The sequence below is a fragment of the Galleria mellonella genome, unplaced genomic scaffold, assembly GCF_026898425.1.
Source record: "Galleria mellonella isolate WM207_F2 unplaced genomic scaffold, CSIRO_AGI_GalMel_v1 utg78, whole genome shotgun sequence".
Classification (NCBI taxonomy): Eukaryota; Metazoa; Arthropoda; class Insecta; order Lepidoptera; family Pyralidae; genus Galleria; species Galleria mellonella.
Window position 1 is genome coordinate 1,882,550 of NW_026442151.1, and position 20,530 is coordinate 1,903,079.

General features: G+C 35.5%; 2 protein-coding genes and 1 long non-coding RNA gene across 12 annotated transcripts in view; 2 read left to right on the forward strand and 1 right to left on the reverse strand.

The window, feature by feature from the left end:
- LOC113517563 (serine/threonine-protein kinase tousled-like 2) overlaps positions 1-4,954 on the forward strand; it is a 60,820-nt gene extending 55,866 nt beyond the window's left edge. For all 10 annotated transcript variants that reach the window (XM_052901626.1, XM_052901629.1, XM_052901632.1 and 7 more), the window contains 4 exons: positions 330-477; positions 945-1,195; positions 2,050-2,269; positions 3,578-4,954. In XM_052901626.1, the coding sequence (XP_052757586.1) occupies positions 330-477; positions 945-1,195; positions 2,050-2,269; positions 3,578-3,766 (808 nt within the window). In that variant the 3' untranslated portion in view covers positions 3,767-4,954. The remainder of the gene's footprint in view (positions 1-329; positions 478-944; positions 1,196-2,049; positions 2,270-3,577) is intronic.
- A 3,388-nt stretch (positions 4,955-8,342) lies between these two features.
- Positions 8,343-9,170, reverse strand: LOC128202178 (uncharacterized). Its single transcript, XM_052901492.1, has one exon. It carries the CDS (start codon positions 9,168-9,170, stop codon positions 8,343-8,345), a length of 828 nt encoding a protein of 275 aa, XP_052757452.1.
- A 1,290-nt stretch (positions 9,171-10,460) lies between these two features.
- Positions 10,461-19,048, forward strand: LOC128202206 (uncharacterized). The gene is made up of 2 exons (XR_008253645.1): positions 10,461-13,161; positions 14,522-19,048. It is a non-coding gene; the product is annotated as an uncharacterized LOC128202206 (long non-coding RNA).
- Positions 19,049-20,530: the final 1,482 nt, after the last annotated feature.

The following is a 20,530-nucleotide window of genomic DNA, read 5'->3' on the forward strand; positions in this document are numbered from 1 at the left end:
TTGTTAATAATTAAAATGAAAAATATGTACTCCTAGAAGAGACTAGAGTACCATTCTAGCCTTGAGTGGTGACGAGTATATTATTTATCTAAAATATCCATGAATAAAATGTATTAATTAATTATATTAATATTTCTGATAAGACTTTCTGCCGTAAATATCACGTTTACAAATATATCATTATTATAGTTTACAAAATTTATGCATATTTTATACAAACTTTACTGGCTCTAGAAATTAGTGTATAGTTGTATTCACTCAATTTGCAGTGTAGTGTCAGTAAGTTTTTTCCGTACCAATGACTTATTGTTATGTTTTATTCATTACAGACACGCGTTACGGGAGTACAACATACATAAAGCACTCGACCATCCACGGATTGTGAAATTATATGATGTTTTTGAAATTGATGGCAATTCTTTTTGTACAGTTCTAGAATACTGCAATGGACATGATCTCGATTTTTATCTCAAGCAGGTAATATTGTATAAACTGAATAATCTAATTTTATGTTTACCCGAGTGTCATGAGCTTGCTCCTTTAAGGAATAAAATAATAGGTATTATTTATGCTAAAGATAGTATTCAGACGTGAGTTATATTCAATTATTTAAACTCTAACAAGCTCAATTAATTGGTTCAATAACAATTGTGTGTATTTGTATAAAAAAATATTAAATAATTATTGATAAAAAACATGTATTATTATGTTTAAAATATACAAAATTTATAGTGGTGTATAAATTTAATTACACAGTTCATATAAATTAGATAAAATGAAACTGTATTTTAAATAATTTACCACAACACTGTTTAGTCCAAATTACTATTTTATAATTTTAAAAATTTAATGAAAATTTCAATTGAAAATTCTTCAAATTTCATTTGCTGAACTTTTATTTTTACATTATAAATTTATTAATACGTTATACATCAACTTTGCAGCATAAAACGATCCCGGAGCGCGAGGCTCGATCAATCGTGATGCAAGTGGTGTCTGCTCTCAAGTACTTGAACGAGATAAAGCCACCGGTGATACACTACGATCTGAAGCCTGGCAACATATTGCTGACGGAGGGCAACGTGTGTGGCGAGATTAAAATCACTGACTTCGGCCTTTCTAAGGTGATGGACGAGGAGAACTATAATCCTGACCATGGAATGGATCTCACGAGTCAAGGCGCTGGCACTTACTGGTATGTATACTGTGATGTATAGTTTCTTATTTTTCTTAATTAGAATTTGTTTTATCATACTAGGTATATTTAGTTAGAAAGTTTAGTTATCATAATAACTAATTTAAATTTTATATGAATAGAATGTTTGTTGAATGCCATATCCATTTATTAAAACTAATTTTTTTATACCATAAAAGCAAACAAAAGCTTATCTGATGTATGTTAAGAAAAAAACAGTACAATAGAAGGGAGAAAACCTGGCCAAACAGTGGATGTAAAATTATAATTCGTTTAAATTATGTTAATTGTACCGATTTTTTTTAACAAGAAATTAAAAAGACAGAAATAAGTCAGAATTAAGAACAAAAAGAAAGAATAGGCTATATATAGAGTTAGTTATTTATAAATTCATTCTTTATTTGATATTAGCTTTTACCCGCGATTTCGTCCATATGACCAGGATACATTCACTGACTTGGTGGTCTACCATGAAATGAAATTCCGAATTTTCGGGCTCAATTTTGTGTTTTTGTTCGTACCGAAATCGACCCAGTAAATGGAGCTTAACATTTCGTTTATCATAAATCCTATCCTAATAGTCCAGAGGAACGATATTTTAACATTTTTAATAATTTTAAACGTCATGTATGATGTAATTTTAACATCAAAGTTCTATTTCGTTTGTCCCCGAAATTTCGAAAAATATTTCATGGTAGGCCCTCAGATTATAAAATAACCTACATCCTTATACATCCCTTGTACCTCGTTCGTTTGATTGTTTGTTACATCTTAACGGCGCTAACAAACACACTTTCACATTGATAATATTAGTAACGATATATTTTATAATTAATGTTTTGTAATCTCTACAGGTATCTACCACCAGAGTGTTTTGTTGTCGGCAAGAACCCACCAAAGATCAGTAGTAAGGTGGACGTTTGGAGTGTGGGCGTGATCTTCTACCAATGTCTATATGGCAAGAAGCCCTTCGGCCACAACCAGAGTCAAGCCACCATACTCGAAGAAAATACTATACTCAAGGCGACCGACGTGCAGTTCGCCAATAAACCCACTGTCAGTAACGAGGCTAAGGTATGAATAAAGATTTTATGTCATTTGTTACAAGAATATTGTATCCATCGACATAACGAGTGCATTAAAACAATGACAAGGTGGGCAGCTTCTGTACACTACTGTGTATTAAAAGTTAATTTTATGCTTCTATGGAACGTGTCGTGAATTTATAGATTATGTCATTTCTATAATTTTTTGGATATGAAATACAATGAAAAGGGGAGTTTGAAAAATTATATTGATGAATGTACTGATTGTGTTGCCATTTGTTTTTGGCGCTTTTTGTGTGGATTGAGTAGATTTGTATATCCATTATTTCTGTCCCAACTGTTTGCAACAGGTTTAACCATAATTTCTGTAAATTTTTAATTTTAATAACGGTGATATTTTCTTGTGTAGGATTCTCACTGATTGTAATGATTCTTTTTTAACTGGTTTTGGTCCCATATTAATTTTATGAACATTGATGCCATTATAAATAAAATATAGATTAGTCATCTACGCGTGACACTTGGCGCTTATGTAGGAGCTAAATGACCGATCCTTTCACATACACGCGCTAGCTATTATCCGTGTTGGTCGTTGAAGAAGCTTTGCAACATTTTCAATATGCCTGTCATACCTGTGAAAGTGTGCATAAACTTGTTTCTGTACAAAACTTATAAAACAATAATTTTTACTTGTAAATTTGAAATGTTATTTTGGATTCTAGCTTAATTTTACAAATATTCCATATTTAAATGTCATAATTCTAGAATCCAGCTTAGTTATTGGCGTATTAGCATTCGATACATTTATCTATATTTAAGTTTGAGTCGAACTTTTTCGATATTAAAATTTGTCTAAACTTAGATTCAGAACCTACCTAAACTTGATAATATTAACCGTTTGAGTGCCGACAAGCACCGTCGCGTTCGCGCGCATTAGAACTAAAAGTGACACTGTTTAGCTCGCTGTAGAAAAATGATTAAAATGGGAAAATTTTTGAAGGAGATACAGTTTTTTTAGAGACTAGGGTAAATGACATCAACACGACAAAGATTTTTTTGTTATTTTTAGGTAGATATGAGTAAAAATCAATGGCACTAAACGGTTAAAAAGTCTAAATTTGTAAATATAATAAAAAATGCCACGAATTAGCATTTTGTAGTAATTACAATGGCGTGGGCGACGGAACCCAATTTGTGTCGATATTATATGACGATTAGCGGCGATATCCGGTTCTCATTCAAAATGCTAGACATTATTTCATATCTTCTATTTAGATATGTATGAATGCCACTTTCTTTTTGTAAAAGAAAATCTTATGAACAATTGTATTGACAGAGCTTCATCCGAGCGTGCTTGGCGTACCGCAAGGAGGAGCGAATCGACGTGTTCGGGCTAGCGCGACACGAGTACCTACAGCCGCCGATGCCGAAACCGCGCGGTGCGGGCGCACCGGCGGCGGCGGCGGCGGCAGCAGCGCCGGTGGCGTTCAGCGCGAACATCTTCGGCGCGGGCTCGTCGTCCTAGCCGCGCCGCCGCCGCCCGGCCCGGCCGCGCCCGTGTACATAGTGCCCAGTGCGGCGTCGACGGCGCGGTCTCCGGCGGCGTCTCGCCGGCCGCCTCGCCCCCCGCGGCTACCGGCCTCCGACCACACGCGCCCTACGTACAGAGTAAGCTGTCGTCAGTCAGTGGTCGATCTCGAAAATGTTAATCGTTACATAGAAACATGATAACATGAACTACCTACCACAGAGACACTTGGTACAATGTTGTCGTTGGGGTTGTCCCTTCCTGTTTTAAAACAAATCTTTCCTCTTTATATAATATTAGTTTAGACTATGATATTGTGGTATTATCATAATAATTGAAGATTGTGTCCCACAAGAAAAACCGACTTCAATTGTGACAAAACCAGTTAAAGTTAATTTTGGTCTAAAAATTAACTACTGACCCGATTTTAATAAAATTTCTATGGGACCAATCTGTAAGTATATCCATTCAGATAAGAAAAGAATTTTCCAAATCACTTTGGAACTGTCGGAGTTACGAGGTAACAAACATAAAAAAGACAACCAAATTGAGAACCTCCATCTTTTTGAAGTCGGTTGAAATTGACGACCTACTGGCGAGTTTTACTTTATAATTATTTATACTTACACTATGAAATTTTTCATTTACAATTGTCGAGACACAGGAAAAAAGTATAACACACTAATCCTCAAAGATTGCAGTGCGTGACAATTACCCTGTGTATTTTTATGTATTGTCCGTTATCTTATTTGCAATTTCTAGTTGTATAGAATATTTTATATATACTATAAATAGATATATGGAGTAGTGATGATCACAGTATCGTTCATGTTTTCGCGTAACGATTCGGATTTTCCAGTTTGAGCACTGGCTGAAGCTTACACTCTGTACGTGGATCCCCTGTGTCCCGACGGCGAGCTCGGCTCCCGTAGACGTACTTTTTAGTTTTGAAAACTTTGTCAGTTAATATCCGCAGTTGTAAAATGACTAAGTATCATTTACAGATTAAAATTGTTTAAGATTATGCTTACTGTTGACTGTATTTATTGAGCGAGTGATAAAATGTGATTCTCCATTTATGAATGGTTTCATCCTTTTATCACTAGAGAAAAAAAAATAAAAATAAAACTTGGGACTATCCCTTGCATATTATATAAGTTATCCATATTAAAAAAATTAAAAATATTGATGTCTTTTCTTATATAAAACTGCCATTATACATGTTGGGGTCGCACTATTAGTAGATGTGAAGGGAAAGGCCGATAAGTTTAGACTGATTTATTTACAGAATTCTCCGCAATTTATAGGCAAGCATTTTCATCCTACTCTAACCGCAGTGGCGCTGTCTCTTTCCCGCCCGACGTCCATTAGCTGTGTGTTCTGTCCTTCTCGCAACATCTTGTCGTCTTGTTCCTGTGATATTTGTATAGACAGTCACTTGCCGATTGTAATGTTCAGCACGTGTGTTGCTAAGCACCTATATGACTCCCCCTGTAGCGAAGTGTACATTTGGCTTGACGCTCCTGCCATATCTTGTGATGTATGGTCGCTGAGGCTGTGTTGAAACAAGAACAGGTATAGCAGTAGTACTCGTACTCGTCGTGTTTGAAGCTGTGGAGTCGTCCGAGTCTTCATAAATGTAGGCGGGCTTGAGGCGGTCTAATGATACAACGCTCGTGCGTAATGGTAGCTGTATCTTGTAATACTTGTCGTAGCGCTGTAATACTTTGTACGGGCCGTCGTAAGGTGGTGTTAACGGTGCCCGTACGGTGTCGTTTCGTACAAAGACGTGTGTGCACGTAGCTAAATCCTTATAGACGAATGGTTTTTCTTGCGAGCGGTTGGAATTTTATACTGGTTTCAATGTTGCCATTGTCTTGGTTAGCTGACGCATGAAGTCTGCATCGCTGATTTTTGACTCTGTGGGCACGAAAAAGTCGGATGGAACACGCAGCGTTGTGCCGTAGGTCATGAGTGCGGGATTTAGGGCATTGTCCGCTCGAAGCGCAGTTCGTAGTCCTAATAGCACAGTAGGTAACTCGTCTACCCACTGCGTTGATGCTTGTCGAGCCATAAGTGCAGCTTTCATTGTACGATGCCATCTTTCGATCTGTCCATTTGATTGTGGGTGGAACGCCGTTGTACGTATTCTTGTAATGCCCAGTTTCTTCATTAATGCAGTGAAGAGACATGACTCGAACTGTCGACCTTGATCTGTGGATATGCGGAGCGGGCATCCGAATCGTGCGATCCAGTTATCATACAGTGCTTTTGCGACAACTTCTGCTGTGATGTCGGAAACAGGAAAAACAACGGTCGATGATGGTGATACAGTATCGGCAGTCACGTGACAGTCGCATTGGTCCGACTATGTCGATGTGAATATGTTCGAATCGTTGTGACGAAGAAAATTCGTTGTGCGGAGTCACTTCGTGCCGATGTATCTGTGATTGTTGACAGTTGATGCATGTCTTCGTCCATGTTCCCACGTCGTGATTCATTCCCGGCCAGAAGTATTTCATACTCATGATTTTTCTTGTCGCTCGTATCCCTGGATGACACAGATCGTGTTGAGCTTTGAATGCAACAAAACGATATTGTTTAGGTAGGTACGGTCTTGGCGATGCAGTGGAGGTCTCGCATATGATTGGTTGATTCATCCCAGGTAGAGCAATTTCGGAGAATTTTAGATTGGGTTTTTTTCGAATTTGTTTTAATTCCTCATTTTCTTGTTGGTCGTATGCTAGTTTGTTGAAATCGATGGTTGATGGACAATTGATTTCTTCTATTCGTGACATAGCGTCGGCCAATTCTCTTCTCCTTTTATGTATAGTATTTTTGAGCAAAACTGGCTAATGAAATGTAGTTGTCGTTCCCGCCGCGGTGTGTCGCTGCTGTTGATAGTTCTTGTAAGCGCATACGAGAGTGGTTTATGATCTGTGTATATCGTTACATCACCGCCTTCTATCCATTGACGAAAGTGTTTTACAGCTGAGTACATCGCTAGTAGCTCTCGATCGTAGACGCTGTAGCGGCGTTGCGTTGGACTCATCGTCTTCGAGAAAAATGCCAGTGGTCGAATGGTTCCCTTGACATTTTGTTGTAATACTGCGCCGACACTGTGATCGGAGGCGTCGGTCATGATGCTGAGCTTGCTGTTTTGGATTGGGTAGGCTAGTGTTGCGGCACGTAAAATGCTTTGGCGGCAATTTTCAAATGCAGTTGCTGCCTCAGGCGTCCAGTTGATTGGTGTCTTGTCATTTTTCTTCTGATTATGGAGATACTTGTTGAGTTCGCTCTGTAGTTCTGCTTGTTGTGGAAGGCAGTTACGATAAAAGTTTAACATGCCTAAATAATTGAGTTCGATGATGTTCTTCGGCTTTGGGTACGTGGATATGGCTTCTACTCGTTCTTCTGTAGGTTTAATTCCATTTGCCGATACCTCGTAACCAAGGAAATTGATTTTTTCTTAGCGAATTCACACTTGTCGATGTTTAATGTTACTCCATACTCGTCGAGTCTTGCGAGAACTTGATGAATGAGTTCTTTATGTGATGTCTCATCTTCGGATGATAGAAGAATGTCGTCGACGAAACAAAAACAGTCTTGTATGTTGTTTAGGACCTCGTGCATGAAACGCTGGAATGTCTGACTTGCGTTTCGTAATCCAAACGGCATGACGTTAAACTCAAAGAGGCCAAATGGTGTAATGATGGCCGTCTTTTCTGCATCTTCAGCTGTAGGTATGGAGTAGTATGCTGTTTTCAGATCTAATTTGGAGAAAATTTTCTTGCCATTCAATTGATAAGTGAATTCTTGAATTCGAGGTATTGGGTAGCGATCGGGTAATGTTACAGCATTTAATCTTCTGTAGTCCCCGCAAACCCGTAGTGTGCCATCTTTTTTCTTCACTACGTGGAGTGGACTAGCCCATGGGCTTTTTGACGGTTTACAGATGCCCATCTCGCACAAAACTCTTCTTTCACCAATTTGTATTTATCTGGCGGTAGGGGGCGGGGGCGGGCGTGCAGGGGGGAACCGTTAGTTTCTATCCGGTGAACGACGTTATGTTTCGCATATTGTTTGAGTGGTTGTTGCCGTAGTACGTCTGGATATTGCTTGATGATGTCTCGATAGGCTTGATCGTTGCTGACTATGTGGATTGATGACTCAGAATTACTTGTGATTTGTAGTGCATTGATAGACAGTTCAGTGGTCTTGTCTATGAGTTTTTTGTTATGTAGGTCTACTAGAAGTTTGAAATGTCGTAGGAAATCGGCGCCCAGTATCGATGTCTTGATATCAGCGATGACGAAATTCCATTGAAAACAGCGTCTGAGTCCAAGATTAAGTTTAATAGTTTTTTCGCCGTAAGTGTTGATTGGCGTATTATTTGCTGCGTAAAGTCTGTAAGGCGCTTTCGATTGCTGACGTTTTCTCTTGTTTGTTGCTGCTAATATTGATATATCAGCGCCTGTGTCCACGAGGAAGCGTTCGTGTGTGTCGTAATCGTGTACACATAGGCGGTTGTTAGTGTTGATGACACCGACGTCCGCTACGGTCGGTGTCGGAGTTAGTTTAAAGATGTGGTGGTTTTCTTTCTTCTACAACACGGTGATTCACATCGTTTTGCTTTGTCACCAAATCTGTAGTGGTATTTGCATTCCCACGTGTCTTCTCTGCCTGGTTTCGGAGTCGTATCTCTTCTACGTGGTCGAGACTGGGAGCGCGAGCGAGCGGGATAGCGATAGTATTGCCGTCTCGCGTTTGGGTCGCGTGAACGTTCGCGTAGTTCTGCCACTTCTAATGTAAGTTTTTCGATCTGAAGAGCGAAGACGTCGAGTTGTGTTGCTGATGGTCCATTTCTGGAGACTTCGTTGACTGCAGTGGACCCGGTGTATTCAACCATTTTGTCGGCCATAGCGGACAGCGTGTCTAACGCCGATTCGGTGTTGATAGATAGTACTACGCGCACTTGGGCTGGTAGATGGTTTAACCATTCAATCTTGAGACCTTCTTCGGTTATCATTCCGGTTCCGAGCTCTCTCATCTTTCTAAGGAGTTGTGAGGGTTTCTGATCGCCAAGTTCTAACCCACTGATAAGTTGCTGGAAGTTTCTGACGTCAGATTTGTCGTAAACTGCAAGTAGCCGGTTCTTCAGTGCTGCGTACTTGTCCTTCTCTGGTGGATGATAAAGGATGTCTGTTAGGTGTTGCAGATCTTGAGATTGAAGTTGCTGTAGTACATAGCGCCATTTTTGGTCATCGGATGTCTTTAATGGGTCTACGACGGCTTCAAATTGGATGAACCAAGCCCGTGGAATATCCCTCCAAAATGGTAATAATCTTGACTGTATGGATACAGCGTTCATGTCAAGTTTCTGTTCTTGATGTTCTTCCATATTGAGACTGGATCTCGCTTATGGTCGTCGGTGGGTCACCACTGTTGGGGTCGCACTATTAGTAGATGTGAAGGGAAAGGCCGATAAGTTTAGACTGATTTATTTACAGAATTCTCCGCAATTTATAGGCAAGCATTACTTCATCCTACTCTAACCGCAGTGGCGCTGTCTCTTTCCCGCCCGACGTCCATTAGCTAGCGGTGTTACTCGTTCTGTCCTTCTCGCAACATCTTGTCGTCTTGTTCCTGTGATATTTGTATAGACAGTCACTTGCCGATTGTAATGTTCAGCACGTGTGTTGCTAAGCACCTATATACAAAAATTTAGAATCTACAGTAGGAGACAAAAAATGCCACTAATATGCAGTTAGTAAAATTTTGCAGTATTTTTCAACAAATCGGTGATGTGTGTGGATAAACATGTCGAAACGAAACCAAAATGTTATTACAAATTAAAAGTTGCGCCTGGATACGGGATTTCATATTTACAATAAATTAACTTTTACTTTGGAACATGTCAGTGTACTTTTTGTATGCTGATATAAATCTAGGCCTATTTTTCTATAAGTAGAGAAATTAAAAAATCTATTAAATTTTATTATTTTATTATTGGTCATGCTCACGACGTAGTCCAGTCCACATCGAAATGTGGGCAATAAAAATCAATGTAGGTATAATTTACCTCCAATCCTAAGTCCCTTACAGTGTATTTAAAATATGTGTCAATAAGGCGAAAGTTTAAAATTAACAAAATTATGGAGCCAAGGCTCACTATTGTAAAAGAGCAAATCTAAACAAAAAAATATCTTTTTTTAAACATAAAAGTTTGAATTCAGTATTTGCATTACAAATTCATATTTCCATTGATTGTAGAAATGATGTGTGAAAAGTAGCTAACTAAATCTTTCTTTCTAAAATTTTTTTTTTTTAAGAAATTTATTGTTAAGTACTAACTGTTCTAAATAATTATCAAGAACAATTAAAAATTTAATCATAATTCAATTTTTCTCTGATTTACATATTAAATACCAATTTCTTCTAATCAGACATCGAATGATAAACTCACCGGTTATTCATAAAAAATATCAACTCCTTATAAGCCCTCTTATAACAAGGAAATAACGTAATTATAAAAATTTTTATTCAAATAGATTTGTTTACAAGCTCTTTTAAATTGTCACTTGATTAAAATCTACTTCAGAGTTCGGAAGAATGTTATCTATTGAGAAGAAACTCAACAGTTACTTTTGGAAATTACGAGAAATAAAATAATTTTGGATGCTTGGGAATATGTTGCCTTTGATGCCTCTTGTTTTTTAGGAAAATTAATTTGAGAACGTAAATAGAAAATTAATACTATTAATTTCAACTATGTGAACAATTCGACCCGTATACCACAGTGGATTTTATAAAACTTTCGGTCATAAATGAATTGGAGAATTTCATCGTAAAAGTGGTATAAGAAAATACCTCCAAAACTGATTGTTAAAACTTCGAAAATATAATCATGCTATGTATATGTAATGACAAAATCAAAGTAATGAAATTCTTGATCAACAAATAGTAAAATGTAAATAATTCATGCTTAAAAATGTTTAGTCCTTTATTATAGTTCCCGCTGCATATGTTATATTGCAAATTAAAGGATAAATTAAAAAAATGTTAAATTTTAGTAGAAAAAGTGGGCCTGTTTTGGTAAAATGTAACAATTTCCTATGGGCAAACCTAAAACTTTAGCGAAGGGTAAAAACTAGCGGGCCCATTGTTAGCAATACACCCTATCTCTGGAAACTATCATGGTTGAAAGCATTCATAACTTTTGCTTATTGAAATGTGGCCAGTTCGCAATTGCCTGTCGCTTTTCAAAATCAACTAAACATTTTTTCAATGTTTCTAAATGATTATTTAAAAAGTGCTCTGTTAGCGAATGAAAACGTTAATCATACGATAATATTCTTATTAAGCTGTCACTTAAAATTTGGATTTCGAATATTATGAACGCTCTTAATTCCTGATGAATTTGTTACGAGCTGAGTGCCCTGCCTTCTTAACATATCTTTCACTGTTACCTAATTAATTGAAACCGATAGCAAGAGTCGGTTTACCATTTCGTTGTCACTTATTTAATCTTTAACAATACTCGTGGGAAGGGGGGGGGGGCCCTTTATATATTTTTGGAAATATTAATTTAAGAGTAAGGCCGCCGATCTTTTATATATTCCAAAGGTGGACAGAGAGTGCGAAAAGTGACAGTGAACTAGGATATTGTAAATAGTTTAAGTAATACGAGACTGCAGTTCCTGTGGTGTTGTAGTTTCTGTTCATGGGTGGCGGTAGTTACTATCAGGTGAGCCGCGTTTTTATTTGCCTCACTGTATTATAAAAAAAGGTTTAAAAATACTAAGGCGAAAAAGATATTATATCACATTTTTTTAGGCAACTAGAGTAGCAATCAAGCATAATGTACTGCTGACCTGATGGTAAATGAACAGGTCTTATTTCACACTCTCTAACAATCTAATAACTGATTTCTCTCGGGACGGCTTTTTAGTAATGGGGACTATCGGCTCTATTGCTAGAAATAAAACGCTCCCGTAATGCACCTGGTATTGCAGTCGTTCATAGGCTACGGTAATCGTTTACTATCAGGTACGCCGTATGCTTGTTTGCCACCTCAGTGATATAAAAAAAGAACCAGAGAGATAAAAATTTGAATACAACTAGATGGAGACTTTGTACAAAAGTCGATTGAGTACCTCTCATCTCTCACTGATACGTTAGTGTAGGTGGAGTTACCATTCAATTGTCACCGATTGAAAAAAATAGTCCCCATACGACTATTGATATACTGGTTATCTGTCCGAGTAGGGTATTATTAAGAGTTCATTATCCTTGCTTGGACGAAAAAAGTGCATATAAAAATATATCAAGGCAGTTTATTAATTATCCCAAGTATAGTAGAATATAAAATTAATTCATTGGTTAGTGGTTTTAATCCGAAGTCTCTCGTGGAATTACTGTCGTTTTTTACATAACCGTGTTCTGCATTGCTAAGGATGACACTTAGACTGTTATTCTATGTAAAATAAAATCTTTTAGATTCATATATTTAATAGACATGAAGAAAACCTTTATTTGTTATAAATCGATTGCTTGGGTACCTCTGTCCCATTCGTGTTTTTTTTTTATGGGTGAAAATGGTATTATAACCCCGCCTCCGCTAACGGGATACGCTGGCGGAGCACCAGTGAAGGGTGATAGATAAGAATGAAAACGGGCCAGTTAGCCCATCATGATGAATTCATCAGGATTAGTTTCCAGGGAGAACCGGGAGGAGGTCGACCTGGTTGGGTATATTGCTAGCAATGTGATTCTCAGTCTCCATTACTAACAATCCCTTTCCCCCTCCCATTCGTGTTTCAACCATAAAGCAGTTGTATTTGCATGGCTGTGTTTTGGTTTGAAAGGTGGGATATGGCGTGAATTTACAGGGTACAGAGGAATAACACCTGAGTCCTCAGGAATGGCAACGCATGGGAGATATCATGGGCGAAACAGTAACTCTGTTATGTCCATGGTATTGCTCATGTCTATAGGCGACGGTTACCACTTTCCATCAGATGGGCCGTCAGCATGTTTGCCATTCTAAGTAGTTAAAAAAAAACTATTATTTTTATAGATTTGATGAAACCTGATTGATTTATTTATTTAGAAGATATTCAATCAGATACGCAAAAACATAAAAATAGGACAATGCTTTGCCAACCCTAAATAGTTCTAAATATTTCGCCTGGCTCGAGGAGCAGGCGGAGGGCTGTGGAATTTGCTTTCAGTAACAGTTTTGTTTTGCTCCCCAGTTTGATTCAATAGTTTTCCGCTGTTTCATCTGAGTTCAACGTTCTCGCAACCTAACTTCAACAAAACTGCTCAGTGCATTATGAGGGAATAATAAATATGATAACTACCTTAATATTTTTAAATGTTTTAAATAGGTAAGTATTTCGAGTAGTTAATTTAGTAATTAAATATATACAAAGTTATGTAATCTTGGTATTTATTTAGTATACTGGGTCCGAAACAGAGGAAATAGTCAATGTATTTGAGTGCTTTGTCTTGAGAAAAATAGTTGATCCGATTTCTTATGATTTATGGCACTGAAATGCTACTACATACTTTACATACTTTTACATTTAAAACTGAAATTTATGATGACAAAGATAAAACATTTTGAATAACTCATTACTAGGATACTGGCTTTGTGTAGCTGTTGTTTTTAAAGTACGATTCCCTCTCACATTTATAGTTTTTCATTGCGAAAGCAAGGGCTTTGTTAATCTCCGTATGAATAGTCCTCCCAGGAGAAAAGTGCATTTATGAGTGGTGCGGTGGTCTGCGCGTCACTCATCTTTGAATAAAATGCCAGTTGCATTTGTGATAATGTTCGTGAAGTGGCATTATTGACTATTGTGCAAAGTGCACGTCGTTACTGGGCTTCTGTTTGCAATGAAATATCAACATCGTTTAACCAGTATGTTTATATGAAATATAATACAATGTTCCTGACGCTATATGGATGGTGGAGATTCTTACGTAAATGATTATCTATACATATATATAACTCCAACATCTGTCTGTGTATTATTACTTACGCTGTGATAATAGTGTGTTTATTCCTTGCACTAGTTCAATTAATCAATTGAAAACTGCATTAGATACTAATGGAACCATTTATACCTACATACATAACACAGCCTTGAAAAAGATAGGATTTAGTTTTTGGCATAAACGCGACCATATTTATTTGTCTATACGGCTCGTCACAAATTTTCATTAGTATTGCTAGAATAGAATAAAGTGGAACCTAAAAAAATGAAATATAGGTTTTGTTGCCATTTTCAGCTAATTAATTCTTTTAAAAACCCAGTGCCTTCGCGGCACCTTGTCTGCTAATGGGTGTATTTATTACGCAGTATAGGCGCTGTTTGTGGTTGTAAACAAATAATGAATAGCTTTTATTTTTCACTTTGAATAAAAAAAATATAGGTATAGTTTTAAACGATTATATATATGTATAAACCCTGAGTAAGATCCTTCTCATTAGAGGGGGACTTTGTATAAAAGTCATCTGCTTGGGTACGTTTATTCTCATTTGTGTTTCTGAGTGAAGCAGTACTGTTTGTATGGCTATGTTTCGGTTTAAAAAGTGGAATCATCATTATCATCATCATTATCATATCAGCCTTTAACTCGTTATTGCTGAACGTAGATTACCCCCTGGGGGAAGGGGAGGGGGTTTGCTAATAGTTTTCACACTTTGCAGGCGGGTTTGCTAATAGTTTTCACACTTTGCAGGCGGGTTTGCTACCACAGCATTTGGTGATGTTTTAAGAGGGATGCTGCTGCCCATCCTGCCCATTCTATGCCAAGACCAAATGATAACGGCATGGAAGAGTGGGATATGTCAATGAAACCTTTACAGCCTTACATACCTTAGTACGAAATAACCAGCCAAAATACGGGCAGATGTCGCTCAACTGTCACGTGACCGCTGACTGGCTGGTTTGTAGCATTCATAATATGAATTAGCAAGGCAGTTCAATTTACGCCGTAATCTGCCTGGAAATAAGAGTTCATAATACGGCCCCAGGAATGGCTACGCATGAAGTGTATCACGGGTGACACAGTATACTCCGTTATGTTCATGGCACTATTTATGTTTTTTGTTGAAGATCAATCCATCAGGCGGCCTGTAAGCTTGTTTGTCATTCTAAGTTGCATAACAAAAGATTATTCAATATTAGTCAGTTTTGATGAAAGTTAATAATAATGTTTTATTTTTGACCTATCCACAATGGGAGACAAGTATCTAAATATTTATAGGTATCTGAGTTGCTGAACATATTTTGAATATTTTTTTATAACTGAAACCTAACGCATATTTTACATAATATCTTAGTCCTTTAGGTAATCGTAGGTTACAATAGATGCCGAAGTGTATTCTAGTTGTCTATGATTACAGATAATCTATAGTGTTTTCAACTTTTTTTGGCGACGATTTATAAATAAATGAGATCAAATTAATCTGTTTGTCATGTCATGTTGTATAAAAATGATTCATGTTGACATCGCTGATTCTAAAAAGGTGCCATTCTTAGTAATTTTAGAGTTGCGACCTTAAAATCTAAAAAATGACTTATTGTCGCAACGTAGCTATATTACGTGAGTAGGTACTTACTGTTCAACGTCTTGTAAATTGGCAATAATGCTTATTACCTAGTTAGATAGGTGAGTACCTAGTGACATACGCAGAACATTGTATTCTCAGCCGTAGATATGTCAAACATCGCCAAAACTTTTCAAACAATAGTTACATATGAAAATTATCATATACATTCATCAAACTACAGTCTAAACTAGTTGAAAGATGTTCCCTTTGATTTCTGTACCTGTTTCTATGTCTACTTTTATTTTAGTTTTTGGTTACTTTGGTAATATGCCCAATCTTATCTTACTAATATAATTGTCAGTAGACGATGTCTGCACATAGGAAGTGTAAAAACAATAATTTATAAAAATTTTGTCTGATCCGGCTTCATGTGAAAACTACTACATCAAATTAGATACAAACTGCCTCTTAATTGTGTTCTTGAAGGTCTAACTTATATCTGGTAGTCTGGTAGATATGTTCCAATTTCATACGCCGTTTAGAAGTGGCCTTTGATAATTTATGTAACTTTTTTGTTGTTGGCAGTAAATGTTTTATTTCTTTCTTCTTTTCTTTAATAAAATAGGCCACTTCAAAATTTCAGAATTAGGGTTAGCCTATTTTTGACATCTACGCCTACAAAGAAGCGAGCAAATGTCTTGTTTTTTAGTCTTAAAGTCGATCCTACTAAAATTATGAATATGAAAGGTATATTAAATTTATATAATATTAAATGTTTTGATGTATTCCGTATGAATTCTGTACAATAAATATTTTACAATACAATACAATGAAAATTAGTAAAGATATTTGTTATTCAATCACACATGACTGAATGGGTTGCTATAAAATTTGACACACAGACAGACCCTCAGATATCTGTTCTTTGTATATATAGGCTACTTTTTATCCAGCATTACACTTCAGCTATCTACTTATTGCTATTAGTTTCGGATCGAATTCCAGATAATATTATATTCTGTATCAATAATTCTATTTAGGCTTATAAGCCAAAAATAGGAAAATGAAAAATTTAAATGGATTACCATTTACTCTCTACCCATATAATTGTATTTGTACAGTACCATTTTTAGGAATATACGATACAGCCTTTCCTATTTTTTTTTTTGGAATTACAAGGTAAGTAAGTAACGATGATATTGTTAGTGAATTATACCTTTTAGGTACACATTAATATAGTTATTGCGTGTCAAATTTTGGCTCTACAATAGGCTTCACAGGGCCTAACTCTTTTAATATTCGATTCGGATTTCATACATAAAATTTATATCGAAAAAAGTATAAATGCTATGTTATTCTATATATTTATTAAGAACTCTTGCTGTATTATATGAATAGAAGTATATTTAAATTTAAATCATTTCAATTCAAATAGACTTGTTTACTTGTAGCATTCTTAAACCGTCATTAGTTTTATTTATAGGAAATATAGCGGTAGCAAACTGCCTGGTTTGTTACAGATAAAAAACTTTTGCAATGTCAAGACAAGTATTATAATAGTGCAGCACTTAATTTTCATACAAATTATGATACTTACGCCATCTATCTCTATGTATGGGTATGGAACTAAGAGTAATTAATCGAATGAATGAATAGGTGGTAGCTAGTATGGCAGGACGCGTAGACACGAATTGCTGTCATGGCGAACATAACGAGCTACTTTCATTACGATAATATCAGCAATAGCATGAAATGAATGCTTTCATACAAATGATAGGGACAATTTACTTGTCTGTCAGTAATTAAAAAAACATAACGAAAACGGCATTTGTTATGAGGAATGAGTAGGCGTAGGTATCTAGGTAATTGTTTTAAATTCTTATCTGATTGTCCAGTGCTAGTAATGTAGTATGCCATTTATGTCATATCATACAAAATAAGTGATTAATTCTTAATGAATTCGTCACGATGGGCCAACTGGACTGATTTTATCTTCGCTTATTATCCCTCACTGTTAAAAAAAATTAAAAATGTATTTATTGGAACCATAAAAAATTACAAAAGTAGGGTAGTTTACGATAACAGCCACATTAGTTAAAAATAACTGTGTCGTGGCTGTCAACGCCCACCTCCTCAAGGCAGAGGCGCTAGTGTTCCAGTAGAATAAATAAAACTGTTAATTAAACAAAGAAAATGCATGTACATGTAGCACATATATATGTACCCAACATACAAATAAATCCCTTTCCTTTCGATCCCTCATTGATACCCTACTAGCGTACATTAATTTCGCAAGCGGGGTAATCATTCCATTTTCATCCCCTTAAAATTATTTTTAAGGAAATTAATGTTTGTATTGTTCGAGGATTGAACCCACAATGATCGTACGTTAAAGAAGTTATGCCGTCAAAGTCGTCAAAATTTCATAGTAAGCACAGATAATTAGTTACTGACCATGTAAAAATCCCTACGTAATCATGAATAAGATGAAGAGAACGGACGTTTCCTGAAAATGTTGTGTGCAATTATAATTATCAATACAACGGAGATTAATTTATCTTCCTTGTTTAGGTATTTAGAAGATTATTTTATCTTTTAAATATATAGACAACTTTATATATTTAATCGTAAATATAATTGTTATTTTACGCCTCGCTTCCTAAATTCGACGACAGTTCCTTCCTATAAAAATTACGTTTTTATCATTATTGAGCTTTCATTCCGCTCGCCGAATAAATCAATTCAATTTCATAACTCATAAATTTTTTCATATATAGGTAAATTATAGACTTGTTGGAGATGTTGAAATGTTAATTTAAAACCAATCTGATTATTCTGATTAGGGATATTAATGTGACTATGTGTTATGAATGCGTGAAAGAAAGTCGTTATTTTTTAAGTCGGGCTAATTACGTACCAGATAAATTCCGTTAAATTATGCTGTAACTAAAAGACTGCATTGCTTGTTCTTCAACCGACTTTAAAAATAAGGCGGTTCCCAATTTGGTTGTATTTTTTCTGTTTGTTACCTCAATTCCGCCAGTTAACCGATTTGGAAAGTTATTTTTTTTCTGAGAGAGCAGATTAGTCCCATAAAAAAAATATTAAAAGCAGTTAAGTAGTTTAGTTTTTAAGTCAAAATAACTGGTTTTGCCATAATTGAAGTGGGTTTTATTGTGAAACACAATTTTAAGTTATTGGCATAAGCGCATTTAATTAGTGCCCACCCTGTTGTGGGTCCTGATCTTGAAACCAGAAACGAAATTTTCTGTTGTGGGGAAAGATATGCCAAGGAGTACAAATGCGCTTTAAACGGATCAGGACTCCCATGAAAATAATTTTCAATACACTAGCTTCTCTTGTTGAAAAAAAAAAACGCAAAAATTAGGATTATTTTAGTAATTAATTTGTCCCATATTAATTTAGTCACTATTGAGAGTTAACTAAAAGATACCCAGTACCTACACAGACAATATGATTCTAGTGTTATGTTGAGTTTAGGTTTCCTAAAGGATTCAAGTACTTAGCTCTACAATCTGCAAGTAAACCTGGTAGTGTTATTATCAGTGCATTACAAAGACACCTTTATAGCTGTAGCATCTCACGCTTAGATCTAACGATATTAGATTGAACAATATTTTTTTGTTATAAAAACCATTTATTATATTTTGATAATGAAAATGACCCTTTAATAAAGTTTATACTTATTTTTATTTTACGTTTATTTTCTCGAATATTCTATAAAAAATATTCCTGCGCCCTTTTGATAACTTACAACCAACTAAAACTTCTTAGATATATTATAAAGAAATTTTAGAACATTTACTTTAAAATTTCGTTAGTACTTAGATAAGTATGCCAATTACAGTTCACTACGTCTCTTCAAAGTCTTTGTTATATAAGACGTAAAATATAGACGTAATTATTTTAGAATAAGAGCTTAATTTGTATTAGTACATCATGTAGGTAATTTAAAAAGGATTTATTATTCAGACTAAATGAGTTTTATTATAGATGTGTACAAAAAGAAAAGAAAACATTTATTGGCCATAAAACAATTTTACAAGTACATATTCATAATTATAAAAGAGAAAAATTACTAACGGTTCCTATTTCAGCATTCCATTAACAGCGGATACATTTCCACTGTTGGTAGTGCTGATATTTTGATGGGTTCCATAGTGGCATCACGAATACCCCAACATCACACCTGTGATTATTAGAGCACAAACAATATAAGTACGAGTAAGTACAAAACATAAAAACTAAAATAAACAAAGTATAATAAAATAAAAAAACAAAACGTCAAAGTGGATAGTAGTTTACATTAGTCTAATTCAGTCTCTTTATATGTGACAACGAAAATAATAATAATGTTGTAGAAAGAAGGGATACAAAAGGTATCAATGTGTACCTAATTATATAATCTAGGTATTATAGATAAATAAATACGAGTATATGGTTCCAGTAAAGTCAAAGAATGATGAAGAATGTATGAAGATGATTATTTATGTATTTATTACGATCTTTGTGGTATAGTATTATTGAATGAGAGAGTTTAGTTCTTGGTTAATTGGGATGTTTCAAGAAAATACATTTTCCTTAATTCGCTCCGGTTCTGTACTATTCTATTTAATATTATAAGGTTATATCTTAAGAATAAAGATTAGATATGTGGTTATACCCCAGTACGTACGTAACATTATTTACTTATGGGTCGAAGAAAAGGTAGTTTGTGTAATTGTGTGACTTCCACTAGTCCGTGTACTGAGATGCTAGATTCGAGACATGTTATGATAAGTTGTATGACGTCAATTTGAACGTTAAAAATTCATCGCTCATCACGTTATATCTAGATCCATCTTATTAGCCGTTTGATGTGTCGAATCTTTGAATATATATAGATCTTACAAAAGATCATCGCCGCCTTCTGTGTAGCTTCAGTGCAATCTTAATTTTGTTTATTTAATTTAATGCCACGACGTATGTGCCAATCTGAGCTATATTTAGTATTTAGTTAAAAATTAATGACTGGACTCCATAAAAGAGAACCATTAATCGTAACGAAATTTTTATGCAATTTATAAGGGAATAACTATATTGAATTAAAAAAGAAAATTTCAACAAAATGCAAACAAATATGATAAATTGGTGAAGGTGTTGAGTAACCTTATATCTACCTAAATACAAAAAAA

Bases quoted from the DNA above. Each gene is read 5' to 3' on its own strand.
- LOC128202178 (XM_052901492.1), bottom strand. From the start codon at position 9,170: ATGGAAGAACATCAAGAACAGAAACTTGACATGAACGCTGTATCCATA.